Genomic DNA, 21,498 nt, shown 5'->3' on the forward strand with positions numbered 1-21,498 from the left:
CCCACTGCCCACCTGTTCCAGCACACACCAGGACCAAGCTCAGCATCCGGGCGCTGCAACCCAGCTGGGCCGGGGCTGGGGGTCTCAGACCATGCAAGCAAAGAATAATGGCTTTGACAGCAAAGAGGGTGACTGCGACACAATGACCGAGCACCCTGGTTTGCCAGCAGGGCAGGCAGGTGCCTCCATGCTCCGTGACTCTGCTTTGACCCCCCATTTGCTGAGTGGCAAGTGCCTCATTACAGTGCATAGTTAAAAATCAAGGAAGCGGTACAATAAATCTGAATTACAGTACATCTGAGCCATAAATACATTTTTTTAAGTATATACTTTTCTTTTTTTCTCTTCTATTAAAAATTAGTTTATAATCCTGATTCTATTCACAATTAACAATTTCATCATCACACACTACGGACAAAAAAATGTTATGGTGAACACAGCTGCAACTCCACGGCGGGAGCACGGGGGAGACTGGGATGGGGGAGAGGGGCCGGGGGGCTCCTAGGCTCACCCTAAAACAACCAGTCAGCAGCGGAGGGACTAACGTGTGGCAGTGAGACATCAACACCATGGGGACTCACAGACAGAAGCAGCTTTGTTCAATGTAAACATCGATCGGAAGGGACAGCAGTCTCTCTCTCGCGTGCTCTCCTCTCTCACGCTCTCTCTCGCTTTCCATAGACTGAATAATTTCTTTGAAAACGTAAACATATTGGAAGTGCCTTGACTGAGGTATTGAGGTATTCCTCCAAGGTTAAGGCTGTTACCGATGCAGGCTTAGCTGGGCCTCCTGCAGCAAGCTGTCGAAATCCATGGTCTCATACTTGCTTTTCACTGGAGCTGGGGAGGACTCCTCTGCGCTGCAATCTGGGAACAGCAGGGAGGAACACTGAGGCATGGCAGGGCACTGCTATCAGCATGCTGCCTCCCAGCGCTGCAGAGCCAGCTTGGACAAGCACTAATGCAAAGGGGAGTGGGGACAGTGCTGTCTCTTGCTACCCACAGCACTGCACAGCCACCCTACGATCTTCATCGTGGGGTGCTGTTTCCTGTCTTCTCTCTGCCCAAAATGAGGGGCTCGGATTTATTTAGATGAAAATGGGCAAAATCAGAGGGACTGCTGCTCTGAGCAGATGAAATATTACAAGGTGCTAAAAGATCAGGCACGTGTGTCAAAGTGAGCATCCAGAGAGAAGCCCAGACTTGGCGCTTTAATTTCTGGGTCTCAGTCACTCATGCCTGAAGTGGGACACTAGAACCACTGCACCCCCTGCAGAGGGTACAGAAATAAATGTGTGCTGTTTATGAAACACCTGAAGATCACAGCAACGAGGGCTGAGCAAGGCCTGGATCACACTTCTTTTGCAGGACTAGCACAGGGTTTCATTCCTGCCCCTCAGCTCAGGCTGCAGCCCTGCCACCTGCAAGGGCTGATGTCCAACAAGACCTGGCAAATATTGCCACTGAGAGAGGCAGGAGGTGCTACAGAAGCCTGTACAGCACAGAAAGAGTTAATGCAACTGCAGCACATTTCAGTGCCGTCATTTTGGCTCAAAAATGCTTGTGCAGTGTGGTGAATCTGTCCTGTGGAGCAGCAAACCACCCAGATCACCTCTTGTGCTAATGAAATGTTGCTGATTGCTTTATCTAATGACTGGAAAGGGACTTCTCTGCTGGAAAGCATCCAGCACTGTAGAAACACAGTGGAGACAGCATGGGCTGTGGTCAGCTGAGACTCAGCAGCCCAAGGGTGCGAGGCTATGTTTTGCAGCCAACACACTCCAGGTCCTCACACCAATTGCTTTTCTTCTCTCCCCCTAGTTTCCCAAGCCATTTGACTGAGCTAAGAGCAGTTAAGTGAGCCATATGACAGCTGCTGGGCTTTTCCTGCAGGCTCTGAAGATGTTTAAGATCCTTGCCTGACTAGTGTTCAGCAGTGCAATGTGCTGTTACAGCTCTGTGATGATAAATGAGATGCTTCGGAAAAAGCAGCTCCTGCTTTCTTACCCAAGTCAGCATATCTGGTCCAGAAGAAATGCCCGAGGCCACCAGAGCTGAGCTGGAACGAAGGCTCGTTCCTCTTCCGTAGTGAGGTGCCGTTCTTCAGAGATAAGGCGGCATGCTCTGAATACCGGTAGGTGATGAAGCCGTATTTATCCCCCCTGAGCAACCAGAGAAAGAATTCAGGATGCAACGTGCCCCACAGCCCCTCTCACACAGCTCTGCCCAGCACTGCACCCTCCATCCTGCTGTCCCTCCATCCTCCCGGCTCGCCCCATGCTCTTGGGCCTGGGCACACACTGCATTTCTTAGCCCAAAGCACTGAAACCATGGGCTTGGCTGACTGAGGGAGCTGGTGTGGCACAACTGCATCACTCGCACACGCATGGCCAGGTTCAGGGCTGACCCTGCACCTTCTGGCAGTGCTGATGGTGCCTGAGGACAGGGGTTGCGTGTAGCTGCTGGAGCCCTGGACTCGCTCCCCACTCACCTGTTAGTCCTGGACAGGACCTGACACTCCACGATCTCACCAAACACTTCAAAGCGTTTCTTCAGTTCGCTGGAGTTCATGCTGCTGGAGAGGTTTCTGATGTACACCACCCGGCCTTCCCCCTGGCAAAGCAAGTGAGAAGCTTCAGGCTCCATGACCCCACACCTCCACACTGCTGATGGGCACTGGAAACATGGGGCTGTCAAGGAGCCCTTGCAAACCAGCACTGGGAATCAGGCTGCAATAGGGAAGCATTCCCAAGAATTGCTAGGGGCAAAATGAAATTGCACTGCAGGAAAAAATAAAATGCCAGAGGGGCATGTGTGAACATGTGTGTGTGCACAACATTACACAGGAAGAGGTCATTTCCCACACACTCACCCTGCATCCAGCTCCCACCTATGGGCACAAGCCAGGTTCCTGGTACATGAGGCTGCCTCTGCAGCAAAACCACATCTGTAACAGCTGAGCAGCTTCAGGGATTCCCCAGCTCACCCCACTAACTGCCAATGCCAACTGTGCTGAAGCACCAGTGTGGGATGCTCCAGCCATTTCTGTGCCAAGGACTCTGTATTGCCAGTTGCCAGAGGCTTTCACTTCATATTGGGTTTTTCTCTCCCCCCTCCACCCCTATCTCCTTGTTTGACACTGGCCCTGCACCAAGGGCTGCTGAAGCCAGGGCTAATGGGCTGCACCACTGCTTTTCCAGAGCATGAGATGAACTGAGGGCTGGGGATTGCTTTGTCCCTGCTCACTTACGATGGCCTTTTCCCGTTTCTTCTCCATCTGGCCCCGGTGCCTGCTCCCGCCCTGACACTGTTCGCTGTTCTCACACCTGGGAAGTGAGGAAGAGGAGGTCAGCCCTGGGGGGAACCCAGTGAGAAAGCTTCAAACATGAAAAAGAAACTGAGGTAGGTACACAGGGTTGTCGCAGCAGGCGGGCAGACACTCTGGAGCACTGGCAGCCAGGGAGAGATGGGAACACTGGAAAGGATGCTGGAAAGTCTTTTCTAATAAATTCTGGAGGGGGTTCCTAGCCCTGGCATGGCTCTGGCCCCTGCCCACACCCCAGTACTGCTTTCTCTGAACATGGCTGATGTTTGCAGCAGCTGCTGTAGTACCAATTATTTCAACAGTTTTCCCTTTCATTAATTAGCACCTTTATTACTTGGGCCAGTAGAGCACAGACAGCCAGGGCTGCCATGGACCGATGCAAAAATGCAGGGGCAAGAACAGTCCCAAGTGCCCTCCCCACAGTCCCCTGTACCTGAAGGTGCGTCTGCTTGTGGGTGATCGGGACCGGCAGCAGGAAGACCCTGAGCTGGACCTGCTCCGGGAACAGTAATGCAAACTGGTCCTGGAAAGAGGATTTCTCCGCAGGCACAGCTTGGTGTTGCCATGCTCCTCTTCCTCCTCCTCCTCTTCCTCCTCTTCCTCCTCTTCCTCCACAGGGGAGCCACTCTCGCTGCAGCTATCTTCAAAGACGGTGTCATACTCAGGGGTCTTGCAGAAGATCATGTCCTCGTCATCAAGAGCACTGTCCAGAAAGCCAAAGTGCTTTGTTAAGCTGGCTCTGATCTGCTGGTCTCTCAGCTGTTTGACGCCATCCTTCCACAGCATCTCGCTGCCAGCCTCCTTGCTGCTGAGGTCCAGCCCCTGGTAGTGCGCAGCTGGGACCCTCCTCTTGTGCTCTGTCTCCACTTGGCCTGGGGGCTCCCATGACCTGAGCACCTTCCTCTGCAGGGCGGCTTCGGGCTTCATGACCTGGCAGTAGTCGTGGTCCCCAAAGGAGCGGGAGAAGGGCCGCTTGAGCACACCTTGCTGCTCGGGGAGCACAGGGCGCCCGGCAGCTCGGCTCAGGTGGGCGAACAGCTCTGTCCTCTCAGGGTGCTTCCTGAGGGCTTTCCGGGAGGCTGCTGCATCCCCAACTCCCCCGGGGCTGGGGGCCATCCCATCCTCCTTCCCCAGCTCCTGTGTGATGTCTGGCTTGTACAGGTCTTCTTCAGCGGGCTTGTATGGCGGAGTGGTGGGTGGTGTGAGACCTAGACCACACGAACAAAGGGCAGAAGTCAGCTTTGCCCCCACCATCCTACCCCAGCACCACAGACACTGCAAAGAAGGAGGTTGCTCAGCCCCACAGCCACATCCATAGAATCATAGAATGGTTTGGGTTTGAAAAGATCATTTAGTTCCACCCCCCCTGCCACAGGCAGGAACACTTTCCACTAGACCAGCTTGTTCAAGGCCCCATCCAACCTGGCTTTGAACATATCATCCAAGACATCATTCACTGGCACTTGGGGAAAAAGAAGGATGCCTGATCCCAGCTGGGACCAGAGGACTCTCCCTTCCCCATGGGCCATACAAGGCCCTTTGAACAGCTCCCCCCCGCCAAACGCACACCCCTGAGTTTCTCGCAGCGCCTGGATGTGGAGGCAGCACATGGGAAGTCTCCTGTGTTTGTGGATCAAAAAGGGGTCCTGGGCCAGGGGGCGAATATGTCCCTGTGGCTGGGCTCAGCTGCAGCTGATGAACCAGGCTCAATTTAGGATAAATTTGCCCCCTCCCAGGGAGGATTTCTGCAAAATTAAGAAATGAAAAGCCTGTCCTACCTGCTGTCCCACACAGCTCCACAGTCAGCATCGGCTCAAAGTTTCTCTTCCCAAAGGCTGGGTCACTGGAGAACAGAAAATAAGGAGAAAGTGTTTAGGTTAAAACTGTCCCAAAACCCGAAGGAAACTGAGAAACCACTGCTTACAAGCAACCCCTCCCATCGTGCCTTATGGAGCAACCCCACAGAGGGGTGCAGGGGCAAAGGGGCAAGCAAGTGTGCCCTCCCCATCCCAGCCACAGCTCCAGGGCACGTTGCCCCTGGCAGGTAGCAACGCTCTGCCCTCAGCCCAGGGCTCTGTGAGCTCCTTGCACCCAAGCGATGGCCATGGCTCCCCACAGCCCCACGCCCCACTGCAGGGCTCAGTCTGCTCTACGCAAGCAGCTTTGCCCGCTCACTGCAGACACATGCCCAGCCAGACACACCACAGTGGCTTCCTGTAGCCCCATGCACACTTACGTTTGTGCCAAGGACAGTGTGAGACCCCTGGGTGTTTCTGAAAGGCAAGGAGAGAAGCAGGGTTACCAGTGAGGCTGTGCACCTTCCTCCAGCCCCCACAGCAGGAGCCAGGGCCCCACTGCCCACCCTGGCCTGGCAGTGTCTGGGGACCGCCTGCCTGTGAGGCAGCAAACGCTGTCAAGGTTGGGACATTCCCACTCACAAAGCACTTGCAGATAGCTGAGAGTTTGGGGCCCTGATGCAGGTGAACCTGGTGCGCAGGCAGAGGAAGAGGGACCTGAAGGGATGGGGCAGCCTGGTCCCTGCTGGGTTAGTGCTACACTGACTCCTTCATAAAACCACAGAATCACAGAATCATGGAATAGCTAGGTTTGGAAAGGACATTAAGACCATCTAGTTCCAATGCCCCTGCCATGGGCAGGGACGCCTCATACTAGACCATGTTGCCCAAGGCTCTGTCCAACCTGGCCTTGAACACTGCCAGGAATGGAGCATTCACCACTTCTCTGCGCAACCTGTTCCTGTGCCTCATCACCCTTACAGCAAATTCATCTTGTTATAAAGATGGGTAAACTGAGGCAGAAGGCTCCCATGTATTGAAACAGCATCCCAAAACCAGACCCCCAACTCCACATGCATGGGACCCCACAGCCAACCAGCACATGTCAGGGCTCTGCTGTGCTTGGGGCCATTCACAGCTTCACTGCTGAGTGACAAGTGCCTGGCCAGTAGCACTTGCCAATGGCAGGGACAGCACAGACATTACCAGAGGCAGTGCAGGCACACCAGGGCTGGGAGAACAGAGTGGCAGTCCCCAGGCCCCTTACCTGCTTGTTCCAGGAGGACACAGCGCCGGATCTCAGCCTCATTGCCCACCTCACCATCCCCTGGGGAGCCCAGGGAGAGGGGCTGGGGCTCTGCTGATGGTGCTGTGCCCCCCACTTCCACTTCAGCTGCAGGATCTTCAGGGGAGAAGCCCTCCAGTGCTGGCCATGGTATGGGCTGTCTGCAGGGCAGGGCATCGCGGGAGCTGCGGCCATCCCCTGCCTCCCGAGGGACGGAGAGCTCAGGGGGTGGCTCGTCAAGGAAGGAGAGCCAGTGGTCGAGCTCAGGGTTGAGTCTCTTGGACCGACGTACAGCATAAACAGTGCTCTCCTGCTTGCGGGCCACCTTCCCCACGGCTGTGCCTGGGGTGCCCACATGCTTCCCAGCATCATCCTCATGGCCACCCAGCTCCTGCAGTGCCTCTGCCTCAGCCCGGGGGCTTTGCCGTGGCTCACCCTTCTCTGGTGCTGTTTTGGCTCTGGATGTGCAGGTCCCAACAGCATCCTCCCCATCTCGGGTCAGTGGCACAGGGGAGCAGGAGCCAGGTGGCTGCACCAGGGAAGCATACACAGGCTTGCCCAGGTGGTATGGCTTGCTCACGTCGCACAGCAGGTCCCGTGCCAGCAGCTCCTTCAGGATGGAGAAGGATGCTCCAGGCTTCTTGCAGCTCCCATTCATCTGCCAGGTGCAGCCTGGCTGGCTCTGCGCTCTCCCAGGGGTACCTGGCTGTGCGGGGCAGTCTGGTTTGGCTCTCTTGTAGGGGCTGCTGCAGGGCTGGGGCATGGCATCAGCGGTGTCACAGGCGGGCAGCTTCCTTGGTGGCAGGCAGTAGGTGTGCATGTAGCGGATGAGCTCCACCACCGAGTGCATCTCCCCCTCACAGAAGAACTGGCTGCCAGAGCCATCCTCTGCCGAGGATGGGGGTGTCACCAAGTCGCTGGAGCTCACAGAGTCCTCACTGAAGTCGCTGTCATCCTCATGATGGTTGCAGTCACCAGGGGACAGGTGGTGGCTGCTGCTGGGGCACTCCTCAGGCACCCGGGGGGCTTGGGGGCAGGAGGCGGTAGAGGTGAGGTGTCGGTGCAGCTCAGAGCAGCTGCGGCTCTGCACCTGCGGGACACTCACCCTTCTGTCCCGGGGACCCTCCACCTTCAGAGAGGAGAGAGGAGAAAGCTTATGTCAGGTCACAGCCCCAGCCTGACACAGGCACCAGGAACAGCGGGAGAAGCCCCCCAGACTGACAGAGCCACCGCACATCTTTGAATCCCTGGTTCCAGTCCCCCAGCATCCTGACGTGGCTGGGGTCAGCCTCACATCCTAGAGGGCATAACTAGGCACTCCAACCACCCTGAGTGCTGCAACCCCCCAGCCAGCATGCAATGATGCTCCTTCTCCCCAGGAGGGATTTGCTTCTCTTCCCAGGCAATCTAATTTGCTGGGCCTAATGCACAATTACCATTAGCAAAGTAGAAAAATCTTTGATGGCAACTTCTGCTGGGATTCAGGAGATTATCTTAAGTGATGGGGTCAGCTCTGAGGCTCTCCCCATAACAATGGCTCCCCTCTTGGGCTGCAGGTCACTGGGGACCTGGACAACCAGGGAGCACACAGGGCTTTCACAAGCCAGTGCTTAGGGAAGCCAGGAGAGGCCTGACCCCACAGGGTGCAAATGAGATCCAGACCTTTCTCAGCCCAGCACAAAGCCCAAAAGTTTTGCTGAGCAGCCCCAGCACAGGCAGGGACAGGAACACTGTGCACTGCTGTGCTGGTGGTACGGTCCCTGCCTGTTCCCAGCCCCTGCCCCAGCCCAAAGTCTACCCATGCTCTCAATACCATCCTTTGATGACCTCTCGTAGAATGGCTCATGAAAGGTGGGCACTGAGTGGTCTCGAGCTCTGCCTGCTAAGGAAGTACCTTTGTGCAGGGCCGTGTGGGTCGGGATTTAGGGGTCCCCAGGCGCCGGGCGCTCCCGTCCCGCTGCGCCTCACAGCTCGGGGGCACATGTGATGGAGAGAGGAGCAACTTCTTCAGCTGCAAAGAGAAGTGGCAAGAAAAGGAGTCGGCATCGCAGTGAGGGTAGGAGAAAGTGCCGGCAGGGCAGCAGCCCCCCGGCTCACACTGCCCTGGACACGTCCATTGCTGAACGTGCAACACAAAAATGGGGGAGGAAAAATAAAATCACAGGGAGGCATTTCCCACATCCCAGTGGACAGCCCTGAAGGGGTCCCACAGCATTCACCCACATCCCCAGGGACCCCCAAGCAGGTTGGGGTGGTGGGGACATGGGGGAATTTACTTCCTAGGGGCATCCCTACTCTCATTGCACAGAGGAGCTGTTGTGGTATCCAAACTTCTCACTCTACCAGTTCTGCCCTGAGGTGACAGTCTTTACTTTGTCATAAGTGGTGGGTTTGGACAGCTCGCTTAGGTCCCATCCAAGGCTCATTTAGCCAAAACATCCAGAGGGCCTGGGCTCTCAAGGCATTGTGTAGATGCAAGCCCCTGTGGGACCTGTTAAGGATCTTCCCCAACATGCTCTGTCAAGCCCATGAGTGGTGGAAGTGGGGTTTTCCCTGGGCTACCACATCTGATGGCAAGGTCAGCATATCATTTTTTTCTACTCAAACCCATTTTTGGTTAGGGGAGGAAAAAAACCCATACCCCACACCCAGCAATAACATTTCACATTCCACCCATGTCACACTAACAACTGAAGGTGACAACAGCTCAACAGCAAGACGACTGCGTAGGGGCAAGGGAACTGCATGGAGGAGACAGATCTGGGGCTCCTGTGCTGGCCAGTGGGCACAGAGCCCCAGGGCAGGCATCGGGGGGACTTTAAGGAGTGACAGAAATAGTGGGTGCCCGGATCAGGGTCTGCTGGGAAACATCAAGCAGGGCACCCACAGCTTTAGGCGTGCAGCTCCTGCTGGTGGAAGCAACCAGCACCCTTTCCCCCCCACCCCTGCAACGTATACATCCTATATATACACATACATATCGTGTGTGATATATACCCCCCCGCGCAGGGCAGTGGAAATGCACGCTCTCACCACTGGATGTCACTCCTCCCCATCACAGCCCCGGCTTTTGGGGACACCCGGGGGCCAGGCTGGGGGTCCCTGGGGGGGACCGTGAGCCGCAGGAAGGAGTGGACTGGGGATGGTGGTGGTTTGCAGCACGTACTGCCAGTTAGCTCTGGCCAGGAGCGGGCAGCAGGGCTGGAGCCCTGATAATGCAGGGAACCAAGAGGTCACCACATCTGTAGACACTGGAGGCCACACAGCCCGAGGGGGTTGTGGTAGAAAGCATGTGGGCTCAAACCCAAGCCAAGGGCATGGGCTGTCTGTCCCTCAGGCCGAGCCCCCTCTGTCCCTCCTGCGAGAGCAGTGGGCAGCTCGGTCTCAAGGCAGAGCTGGATGGGAGCAGCCACCATTCCCATGGGCACGGAGCTGGGATGCACTAGGGGAGACCCCCAGGCAGCCCCACATCCGCACATCCCATTAAAAGCAGATGTGGGTCTTGCCAAAGCAGCTCCCACCCTTTCAATACCCACCCCCACCCCTTTCATATATATAATTGTATACACACAGCTTGTTCCCGTGAGGATGGTGATGGAGGTGACAGCAATGATGCAGAACATGTATACGTATACAATACAAGTATATGCTTTGGTATTGACGGTTAAAGAGAGTTTTAAGCCTAGAATGAAAAAATTCAGACCTTTGCTTCCTATCATACCCATGCAGCCGGCTTATCAGGGGCTCATCCAAATCCACCTTAAACAGTAGGAAGTGGGTTCTTACTAGAGACAGCTCATCAAACTCGGGGGCCGGGGATGGCCCCCCCGTGACCGGGGCGGTGGGTTTGGGGGAGGGGGCAGGCGAGGTGTAGGCATGGTTGAGCGTGTCCCCCTCTTCCATAGTGTGGAAGGCAGCCAGGCCCATGTCATCTCCCTGTATATCATCCAATGTCTCGGTGAGGGCTGCCAGCAGTGCTTCATTCTCGCTGTCTATTATCTGAAAGGAACAGGCAAAGAAGAGAGGGAGAGTTAGGCTGGGCAGAGGGACTCCAAGATGCTGGGCCAGAGGCAGGAAGGGCTGGTGATGCCACGCCAGCACCCACACTTCCCAGTGACCCCACAGGGGATCTGGGAGAGCTCTTCCCCAGCACACTAGGATGGGAACAGGAGGAGACAGACCCATCTGAACAGGAGCATCAATCTGTCCTCCTGCAACCACAGTGGGAAAATAATGAGTCAGAGCATCTTCTCTCCCAACAGTAGTCTCCACCCCACCATGGGGCAAACAGCAGCAGATAAAGGATCTGTGATTAAAAGGCTCCTTGCCCAAATCCTCCTGATTCTGGGCTGCAAATTCCCCCAGGATGGGAGGGGGGCCGGGAGCAGAATCCAGCCAGGATGGGAGCCTGTGGGGCTGGGGAGGCCCAAGAGGGCACAACCAGTTATTTTCAGCTCTCCTGATGGGGAAGGCAAAGAAAATGTGAAGAGTCATGAGCCTGGCCCAGGGCTGCCCAGTGGACAAGAAGGCAGAGGGGAACCTCATCCCAGGCTCCACCACTGGCCAGATGCCACAACGTGCACAAGCAGTATGGGTTTTGTTTTCACTAAAAGCCCCCAAACACAGGCACCTCCAGGTCGACAGGGGCTCTCAGCCCTCATGCTTAAAGCTGGCTGCACTCAGCGCTCTGTGAGGAACCCTACTGACAGAGCATAGCCCCCAGAACGAGATAGGCTTTATATTACAGGTCCCCTGATCTCTTTCCTCTGGCAAATGGCATGATCTGGGGATGCTGACAGAAGAATTGTGAGTGTTTGGGGCTGCACTGGGCCAAGCAGGGCCACAGGCTGTTCCTGCGTCCTCCCTGCCCACTACCCCAACCTGCCCCCTTGGGCCCCTCTTCCCATCTGGGCTCCACCCTGCCTGATGCACCTCCTGCCATCCCAGTGCCCTCCCAGTCCCACATAGCCCATCGAGCCCCTTTCCAGACTGGAAATATGATATAAAAGCCCAGAAAAGGATGCAGAAGCTGAGGAAAGTCTGAAGTAAGCAGGAGTTCCTCCTATTTGGTCCTCCTCCATCATATTCTGAATGTAAACCATGTCCAACAAGAAGCAGCCTAACATCAGCTACAAAATTAGCACAGGGGTAAATTCAGGCTTGCAAAGAGGACTGCTGACTGCATGCAGCCTCCTGTGTTTCTCTCATCTTGTTTGAAAATTAAATATCTTTTGTTCCATGCCCTAACCTTGCACGCAGTTACCAGAGGAGGCTCCGGGGAAAGGCAGCAGGATGCTCCGTTTTTGGCTCTCTTTTCCTCCTGTTATTGGCCTAAGAGCACTGTGCATACAAGTTCAGTGGGATACATTTCATCATACTCCACTGCTCCTAATGGGCCTGTCTTTTGCATTTCTTTTCTGTTTATCTTTTCCCCAGGAAGTTCAGCGGAAAATATGCATCTCGTGATGAAGGTCCCTCAGCTGGACTGGACCATTTTCAAGCACAGCATCAGCACAGCGTAAAAGCCAGAGGGTTGTTATTGTGGGCAGGTTAGAAAATATTGGGGGTTTTTATGGCTTTTTTTTTCCCCTTGTTTAAATATAAATCCTCCTCCCTCCCAAAATGTAACCCAGAGTTGGTGAGGAGAGAAACCAGCTACCCTCTGCCAGAGGGACCCAAACCCAAACACAGGGAGGATGCCAAAGCTGGGGAGCCAGGGAAGGGGCTGCTTTTTGCTCCCAGAAAATGAACATTCCTGTCCCACACCACAGCCCAGGTATCCTGGGAGTTGAACAGGATAAGCTGCACACCAGCTGTAGTTCTTCCAGTTCCTTTTTAATAATACATCACAGGAGGGTTGGCTCAGCAGCCTCCTCTGCTCATCCACCTCCTCATTAGCCTTACACTGCTTGCCCCATTTAGAGCTGGTGCAGAAATTAATGGAGCACTAATCAGCTGGGGAGGACCTATTAATAGTTGTGTGTTCCTTCCTTCTCCCTCTCCCCTGCCCTCTTCCTGCCTCCATCCTGGGGTCCCCTGTATCAGGAGAATGGGAGTACCTGGAACAGCTCGGAGTCGTCTGTGCTGTACTGGCTGGAGTCGGTCTCTGAGTGCTCCCCGCACCACTGTAGCTCACTGAAGCAGCTGGCTGAGTCAAAGTCACTGGCATCCAGCTGAGACAAATCGATCTCAGGGAAGTCGGAGTAGAGGTGCTCCTCACCAGACACCTCGTACTGGGGAGAGAACAGACAGGTGGTGAGCCTGAGGGGCAGGCAGCAACAGGCAGCAGCAGCCTCCTGCATAGGCAGCCATCTCCTCGCATGCTGTCGCTCCCACTCAAGCCCATTACTCAGACCCTCTTCCAAATAAGCTTTGGCGAGCAGTTCCAGAAGCAATTACACTGCAGTGCAGAGTGTGGAGAGCACCTCTTCACTGCACATCTTTACTGCACACCTTGCAAATCGGTTTGCTCAGTCTGGCACTGGCACTGCTGGTTAGCAAAAGCCACCCCACAACTGCCACCAAAGTCCCCCTCTTGTGTCAAGGGTCAAAACAGCAGCATCAGCATGGGAAAAGCCTCATCTCCTCTGGTGAGCAGATGCTTACAGCACAGGATCTGGGCTGTGGCAAAGCAGCTGCTTGTGATCTTAGGGGAAATTGAAGCTATTCCTGCCTTTGGTGCCTTAAGGGTGCTACCCAGGGTTATCCAGCTTCCCTGGGAATCAGCAATAACAGAGCAAACAACATGAGAGACTTGGGAGCATGAGACAGCAACACATGGGACCCGGCTCACGCCCAGTCCCCATGGCTGCTTGATACCCTGTCCCCACTTCATGGCACTGAACCGCTTAGGGGGAGTCCTTTGGGAAAGCTGAATATCCCAAGGCACTGCCGAGGAGGCAATACAAACCCTGGTCCTCACATTACACATGCAGGATAAGAAAAACAGCACGGAAACAAATCGATGTCCAGGTGCACATGGGGCGATGTGAGCCCTAAAAACTGAACTAAGAATCTCCATTTAACTACAGAAAGGCACCTACTTCTGCCTGGCTCCCAAAGCCCTGTGACTGTACCCAACACCAGCGGAAACAAGGTCTGGCACCAGCATGGCCCTGCCTGCATCAGGTCAGGCTTGGTTTTGCCCCCAGCATCCAGGTTCAAATGCAGAGGGGAAAGGCCTAGTGTGACTCATTGGCTGTCCAGGGGGAGTTTTGGGCAATGAGGGAAGCAAGTTTATTTACAGAGCTATAGGATTCTGGAGCAGGCAAACATTTGAGCATGTGAGAGAGAGGCAGGAGAACATGGGGGCCTCCCCTCCTGAAGTGCCCTGGAAGGGTCTCCTCCAACACTCAATGGGAAGGAAAAGGAATTTCAAACAGAGCTGCAGGAATGGAAAAGACAGCGTTCTCTCTTTTTTGTTTTAAATTTTCGTTAGATAATCTGGGATAATTGATTGTGTTCCCATAGGCTGAGCAGCCCATGTGCCATGCTCCCCACTGGTCTTAGGACACCCTGTGCAATAGCGGAAGACACTCCTGTGCACACACCTGCTCCCACTTTGCATTTCCCACCTGCTTTTCACCCTGTCCCATCCTAGGAAGAAAGGGTGAGCAGTTTGGAGGGTGCAGCAAAGGTAAGAGAGAGCAGTTTCACAGCCTGTGTCCTGGCAAGGGACTGCCAGCCCAAATGTGCCATGGCCACAGCAGGGCTGGGGGATGCTCTCCCCAGCACCCTCCTTCCACCCTGTTGCTGGGGAAGGTGTATCAGGTAGACATCCATGAGTGTGGTACCACCACATATACTGGGCACAAAAAGAGTCTGTGCAGCTCCAGGATTTGGATACTCCTTGTGGGCCCCCAAGGCGAGGGCTCTTCAAACCTGCCCTGCAAAGCTCTTTGCTCTCTGGGTAGTCAGAGCACATGCAGTAGGTCAAGAGTCCCTGTCCTCTTCACTGCCAGCTTTGGGGAACACGGTTACCTTTCCTTTAGCTCTCCCGTTCCCTCTGCTCGTGCCCATGCTAGGCTGCTCTGGGATCAGATGTCCTTTGGCCTCTCAGATGTGCCCCTTACCTGCTGTAGCCTGTCCCTGCTTTCCTTTTTCTTGTGCCTGCTCCAGAAAACATCTCACAACAACCCTGGCTCCCACTTCTCCCCAAATCTTCCCATGGGAACACAGGCAAAGGCTTTTATTTTTAGAAAAGCCATACATACATAGATATATGTGTGTGTGTGTCTGCGTGTTCAATTAAAAATAGCAGAGCAGTCAAATTCTCCTGCTCCTTTTGATATGCCACAAGGGAAAAGATCCTGGTGCTGAGATCACAAGGAGCAGCTGACACCAGGGCTCAGGATGTCTTTTGATCAACTCCACAGATGTGACATGTCCCCATTGGCAACAGGGCTGGGTAAAAATAAACTCCTGCAATCCGGCGCTGCTGAGCTGCCCTCTCTGGGCACCCTCTAGGCAGGAGTGCCCCGGCACTGCACTGTGTGCAGCCATCCCGAGGCAGTGGCTGGCAGCAGATGCTCCCAGGTGCCTGGCTAGCCTAGGTCAGGAGTGCCTCAGACTCAGCTCTGCCTGTCCCAGTCCCCCTCCTCCTTGGAAAAAGCAGGGAGAGCCTTTGCTCAGCACAGCCACCCGCATGGGCACCCACAGGGCATCCCAGCAGGAAGCCATGGCCCCAGCTCCCCTGCACTGCTCCAAAGGGTCATTTAAGCAGCCCAGCCACCTACGGACCTGAGTCCATGGTGGGAATCCATCACTTGGAGCACCGCTAGCCCAGCACTGAGCACTGAGAGCAGAGCTCCGGCTGCAGGGCTGGGGCAGGACCGAGCCCCCTCCATGGGTAGAGGTGGCAGTGGTGAGGGGAGGCTGCCTGTGGGCACTGGACTCCATCTGCCCTAACTTTCCCTTTTCCCACCCTTTGCATTTCCTGCTGCCTTGGGAGAGGAGTGAACTTTTGTTCTAATTTTACTCGGGAGTTTGCAGCCATGGGTTCTTGGTGTGCAGCCAGCAAACACCCATGGAGACATGCTCAGAAAGTCAGAGGCATCCTCCAGCCCAGACACCTGGTCTGTGTGCACTGCAGCGTGGCTGCGACCGGTGGCTCGCTACAACACATCTATGGATCCCTGCGCCGGGGAAGAGCGATGCCCAGGCAGCCAAGGGTGCCCCCGCGCCACACACCTACACCCTCTGGGGCAGCAGGAGCCCAAGCCTCAGCATCCCTCCCCTGCAGCAGCAGGAGAGCCCTGCAGCAACACCACACCTGAAAACCAAAGCTGAAAGGTGAAGGGTATGTGGGGGAATGGCCTCCTCCCAGAGACATCCTCCTCAACTTGCTTTAAAGCATGAGCCAGCTCTGACCTCAGCCCTAGCAGAAATGCAATCACAATTAGAATCATGGAATCAACCAGGTTGGAAAAGACCTTTAATATCATCAAGTCCAACCGTTAACCCCAGGACTGTCAAGCCCACCGCTAAACCACGTCACTAAGGGCAAACTGACCTCCCCTCATGGCTGCCCCTCATGATCTCCACTCAGTCACTCCACATCTGCCCCTTCATGGTGGCCCCTCACTGTACAGCTGCCGCCCCTACGCCTCGTGGCCACCCCTCACCTCCCCTCAAGATGTACTCTTATGGTCTCCCCTCATGGCCCACGGCTGCCCCTGCTCTCACCTCATGATCTCCCCTCACAACCACCTCACCACTCCCCTCACGCTCCTCCCTCACCCCTCATGGCCACCTCTCCTGTCCCCTCACAGTTTCCCCTCATGGCACCCCTCCTGTCTCCTCACGATCTCTCCTCACAACCATCCCATCTCTCACCTCATGATCTCCCCTCATGGCCGCCCCTGCTCTCCCCTCACAATTTCCCCTCATCTCTCACGGCCACCTCTCCTGCCCCTTCATGATTTCCTCTCACGCCGCATGGCCACCCTATCTCTCCTCTCATGATCTTCCTTCATGGCTGCTCCTGCTCTCCCCTCTGCCCTCATGGCCGCCTCTCCTGTCCCCTCACGATCACCCTTATCTCCGCACTGGGCAATGGCACATGCATTGCGCTCGTGCTTAGCGAGGCTGCGAGTGCCTCAGCTTCTGAAGCCTGCCGGCGGGCAAGCAGCGCTGGATGTGAGCAGAGCCCGGGAGGGAACTTAATCCTGTTTAAGCCCGGCAGGGCAGATTTGCATTGCCGCCCGCATACATGGCCCCAGGATGCTTTGCAAGTGCCTTGTCACTCACACGCTGCTTTGCTGCACGGAGAAAAAGAAGGGGCTGAAGGAACCAGCCAGAAACAGGCAGCACAAATCCTCGCCGGGGAGCCGAAGCGGTGACTCAGCCCCGCACGGAGCCTCCTACCCAAAGCATGAGGGGATAAATACACATCCACGTGCTGGAGACAGAGCCCCCCATCAACCGGCAGCGTTTCGGCTGGGACCCAACCCAGCAGAAGGTGAGAAATGCCAAGAACATGAAACGCCGGCTCCCGCCAGCCCTCCCTTGGCAGCATGGGCAGCATTGGTGCTGGGTGCCTGTGTTCATGGCCAGCCGGGGAGTTTCCCCCTCCTCGCCCTCACCCCAGGCTTGTCTCTAGAAAGGAAATAAAATCCTCCTGCAGGGGTTCTGGAGGGAGCAGTCCGGTCTTATCAGGGAAATCCGCAATCACAGACTGCTTGAAACGGGGATTACAGCCGCGCAGGGAGCCGGGCTCCGGGATGAGCTCCTACCCGGGCAGGCGGCACTGGCGCAGCGCTGGGCACCACTGCACACCACGCTCGCTGCTTCAGGCAGAGCGAGCCCTGCCCAGGGGCTGCAGGCCCCCAGCACCCTCCCCGGCCAGCCCAGCAGGCAATGGGGGCATGCAGTCACCGTGACCCGTGCCAGGGCCAAACCCAGCCCTGGTCAGGCCACCAGTGCTCTGGAGCAGCAAAACTGGATGCTGCCAGCCCCTCATCATCCCCAAGGATGCACCAGCTCCCTCTCAGTGCAAAGGGACCACTGTGGGGTGGGCACCCCCCTCCAGTATTGGCAAGGAGAGCAGAGATGGGGATGGAGGAGAGAGCTATAAATAAGTGTAAATACAGCACGGAGGCACCTGGCCAGAGCTGTGAAGGTCACCAGAGTGTGTGCCAGCAGATAAGCAACCCCCTCCCCGCTGGCATTTGACAAAATGTCACTGTGAATGAGGGAGAGATGGTGTCGGGTTGTGCCTTGGCCCAGCTGCCCCTCGCCACCCCCTGATATTTATAGCCCAAGAGCCCCAAAGTAGAGGGCAAGTGGTCCCTGCTCGGGAGGCAGTGAAGGCCATGGGGATCCTGCCTGCAAACACACTGATGGGACATGGCAGAAGGAGGCAAGAGGGGTGCAAGGCAAGGCTGTGCTGCAGCGAACTGCTGTTCCCTCACCCTGTTCCCCAGCTTTTGGGGATGAGGAGCTTGGAATCCCAGGCTCCCAGGTCTGCACAGAGGCATGCAACATCCCAGTCCTGCTAGGAGCAGGGCATTTCGCCCTCTGCACTGTTGATGGTTAATTTCTTTTTAGTTCTACTGATCTGTTAACGCTTCAGCCCAGCCAGCAAGAGGAAAAACCAGCACTGGCATTTAAAGCTGGACAAAACAAATAGCAGGTTGATCCTTTCTTCCATTCAAACTGTTCAAAAACAACTGCTGCTTGTCCACATTGCTGTACATGTGGGAGCCACCGCAGCAGTGCACTGAACACCCCACATGGAACATCCCACACCGACACGTGTGGGGCAGCCACAATGTCAATGCAGCCTGTGACCTGCAGAGCAAGAGGTGCTCCACAGCAGGCTCCAAGCCAGAGCCTCAACGCAGTCTCACTTGCTGACTTTTGTCTTACATTAGAAGGTGTAATTAAGACCAACTACGAGCTGCCAGTAATAGGAAATATTAACCATTAACTGCAAACAATAAATGTGAACTTGCCAGGATATCTTTGATATGGAGGAAAGATGGAAGAAATTGCACTAAACTATCCTTGAGTCACAGGATAGAAAAAAGGAGCCTGAGATACTCGTAATAATGCCCTGAATAAACAACATTCTGCTGGAACACTTCAAACAAAGGTGTGTCGGGTTTAGGAAGAAGGGCAGCAGCAGAGTAAATCACAGGTTACAGAGCTGCATGTTCACACTAAATCTGGGAGCTGTTCTTTTGGATTCCAAATTAGAGGATCCACTTTATTTCTGTCTGAGCTCTGGGATGGGCCAGCCCAGGGCTGCAGGACCCACTGGTGCTACAGCAGAGCTGGGGATGCCCCACAGAGAGCCCAAAGCACCTTCCCACCATGTCATCCTCCAGCACCGCCGCCATACAGGCAGCACCGCCAAGCACCACACAAGGGCAGAAAAGGAGAACTCGTGGTTGTTTCGCCCCATGCAAGGAGAGGCACAGCAGATAGACGGAGCAGGGAACAGGCTGTTCCCAAAGAGGGATGCTTCTCTCTCAACACTGCTTAATGGAAACAGCACAGGCTGACTGCGGCTGCTGCCAACGCTGCGCCGTGCTGGCTGCTGCCATGTCTCCAGGATACGGTCTGCCAGGCAGAGGTCTGTCCCAGCAGTGCCAGCACGCTCGGGCACACACAGCATGCTGGTGACAGTGCTCCCATCACAAGTGTGACAGCTTTATCCTGCACCCCTCGAGCCAAACAGCAGTAACCCATGCCAGCCCAGCAAACACTGCCCACCACTCGCTGATCCTGGCACAGTACAGAGCAGCACCCCAGAATACACATGTGCCAGCAGCTGCCAGCCTTGCTCCAGTCACCCATGGGTGCTGCTGCAGGCAGCAGGACTGACACGGCTCAATGGCATCAGGCAGGGCACAGTATGGTCCTGAACCTTAGTGGTGTTTTCTAAGAAATTCCTTGTTATCTGCCCCAAAGCCAAACACAGGCCCAACAGGCAGCAACTGACATGCTGAGCCGGGTACAAAACCACAGGGCAAACTGGAATATTCCATCAGCTTGAGACATCTCCAGCCCTGCCATGCGATGCCCTGGCTGTGGGCAGAGAAGCCCAGGCAGGAGCAGGCAGCTGTGCTCCAGCGTGATGCTCACCTCCCCACTACACCACATGGGGCAAGGACGGAACAAGAGGTGGCACCAGCCTGGCAACCTCAAGAGGCTCTGAACAGAGGATGCCAGCAGAGGCTGAGGCCAGCGGGGCACTGAGATCACTGACTCATGAGAGGCTGACTATTAGCCAGCTCTGCTGGTCACAAAAATTCCCCATGCTGACAACTCCCTGCTTTTGAAAGGAAAACATGAGGGGGCAATTATTTTCAGACCTTCCTCTTCGGATGTCCTGGCAGCCAGAGCCACATGACAGCCTTTTTGGCTGAAGGGGCTCCAAGAGGCCCTTTCTGTCCAGAGGATATTGCAAACATCCTCCTGCCACAGCTCACACCACTGCAGCCCTGTAGCACTGTCTGTCCTGGCACTGGCAGCTCTTCAGCCTTCTCGGCTGGCTGCAGGAACAAATCCCTGCCAGGAGGATGCGAGCAACAGTCCCTGCAGCTCTCCATGCCACCAGCGAGGTTGAACCTGCAGCAGCACAAGGAGGAAAGCAGAGCTGCTGAGTGGGTCATCACTGTGTTGTGCCATGCTGGGCTCCCACTCCAGCTCCAGAGCTGTCCAGGCAAGACCAGCCCAAGCCATGCTCCCTATCCATACCCACAGCCTGGGATCTGCTGCAGTGTTGTGCTTGAAAAGCTCCCGTTGGCTTTGCTGGGACCTTCAGCCTCTGGTCCTGGGAATCACTGGGAGTTGGCACAGGCACTGAGGGGAAGTGGGAGGCTTTCGAGGTCCATGGGCAGGCAGCAGGGAGCAAATGTGGCAGCAGGACAGTCTCTTGTTGTACTGGAGCCACTCACCCCTGCTCCGGGGGTGCTGGCTTGAGGCTGGGCAACAGCAGGGAGGGCAGGCCAGCTCGGGGCGAGCTATCATTACAGAAATGTACTCTTGCCCTGGCTCGGGACACCAAACACAGGGCTTGCTGGGTGGCAGCAAGCAGAAGGCAGCAGCTTGGCACTGCGGGGGCTGTAATTCCCAAAGCATTCTAGCAATCCATGTCAGCAGATCCATGGCTATGACACGGAAGCTGAGGTTAAAGCCGGCCCCAATCCTGTCCCTTTACATACACATCTGAGAACTGGTGGAGAGAACCTGCTCACTGTGGGACATCACAGCCTGATGTTAACCCTCTGCCAGGTCTGTGGCCTTCATTGGCAGGATGCTCTCCACCCTCCTGAGCCCTAGGTGCCTTTTCAGACCTCACTGACCCTACCATACAGAGCAGGAACTCTCTGGGCAGCCTGTCCCTGGCGAGGAGCACTCCCAGTCCCTTTTGCCACGGAGGTGGCAGGCAAGGAAGGAAGGAAAGCATGTCTCCTGCCCGCCTTCAAGGTTTGCTCCAAAGCTCAGAGGTGCTGAGCCATTGCCACCATGGAAGACAGTGCTGTGCCCAGCACTGTTCAGTGCTGCCCATGTTCCCGGCAGCAAAGCAGCCTCTTAGTGCTAATCAGGACGAGGCGGGAGATTGGGAAGGTTCAAGCCGGGGTTAAGAAGGCACAAGGAGGATCCTCCTGCATTAGCCTGACCTCCCAATGGGTCCAGCCCTGTTGCTCTGCTGCCACAGGCATGCAGGGCACCACCATCAATGATGCAGTGGCATCACCAACCACTGTGACCCTCATTGGATCCTTCCTCCTGCCAGACCCCAGCTGTGCTGTCCATTCTGATAGGGGGCCTTGGGGAGCCCCCACTGTGCCCAGCCTAAAACTGAAGTTTTCAGCTGGAGGCACAAGGCCTTGAAGATGAAAAGCACTGTGGAAAAGGCAAAAATGCTCAGATCTGTCCGTACCCTCCCACCAGGCCTGTCCTTGCATGCCTGGGCCCATATCCTGGTGGGGTGGAAGCACCAGTGCTGCCCAGCCCTCCCCTGCTAGGCAGGCAGGTGCTGCCGGCCACCCCTTGCTGCATCCCCTTGCTGCCAGCCCCTGCCAGCTGCCCTGCACGGGGCCCTGGCACCCCATGGAATTGCAGTGCTGCTGGCACCTCAC

The 21,498-nt window shown here is 55.7% G+C and overlaps 1 protein-coding gene across 2 annotated transcripts in view; it reads right to left on the bottom strand.

The window, feature by feature from the left end:
- Positions 1-577: 577 nt before the first annotated feature.
- Positions 578-21,498, bottom strand: part of PPARGC1B (PPARG coactivator 1 beta) — a 43,987-nt gene continuing 23,066 nt past the window's right edge. The window contains exons 1-12 of one of the 2 annotated variants that reach the window (XM_062605342.1): positions 15,678-15,922; positions 12,466-12,639; positions 10,193-10,405; positions 8,301-8,417; positions 6,389-7,535; positions 5,562-5,598; positions 5,104-5,168; positions 3,759-4,533; positions 3,251-3,326; positions 2,492-2,613; positions 2,008-2,162; positions 578-867 (exon numbers count right to left, since the gene is read on the bottom strand). In XM_062605342.1, the coding sequence (XP_062461326.1) occupies positions 764-867; positions 2,008-2,162; positions 2,492-2,613; positions 3,251-3,326; positions 3,759-4,533; positions 5,104-5,168; positions 5,562-5,598; positions 6,389-7,535; positions 8,301-8,417; positions 10,193-10,405; positions 12,466-12,639; positions 15,678-15,737 (3,045 nt within the window). In that variant the 5' untranslated portion in view covers positions 15,738-15,922 and the 3' untranslated portion in view covers positions 578-763. Of the gene's footprint in view, positions 868-2,007; positions 2,163-2,491; positions 2,614-3,250; positions 3,327-3,758; positions 4,534-5,103; positions 5,169-5,561; positions 5,599-6,388; positions 7,536-8,300; positions 8,418-10,192; positions 10,406-12,465; positions 12,640-15,677; positions 15,923-21,498 lie in introns of those variants that run through there. The other variant, XM_062605341.1, reaches the window with a different exon arrangement.

Source organism: Pezoporus occidentalis, unplaced genomic scaffold (genome assembly GCF_034315485.1).
Source record: "Pezoporus occidentalis ecotype Australia unplaced genomic scaffold, CSIRO_AGI_Poc_V1 ctg91, whole genome shotgun sequence".
NCBI lineage: Eukaryota > Metazoa > Chordata > Aves > Psittaciformes > Psittacidae > Pezoporus > Pezoporus occidentalis.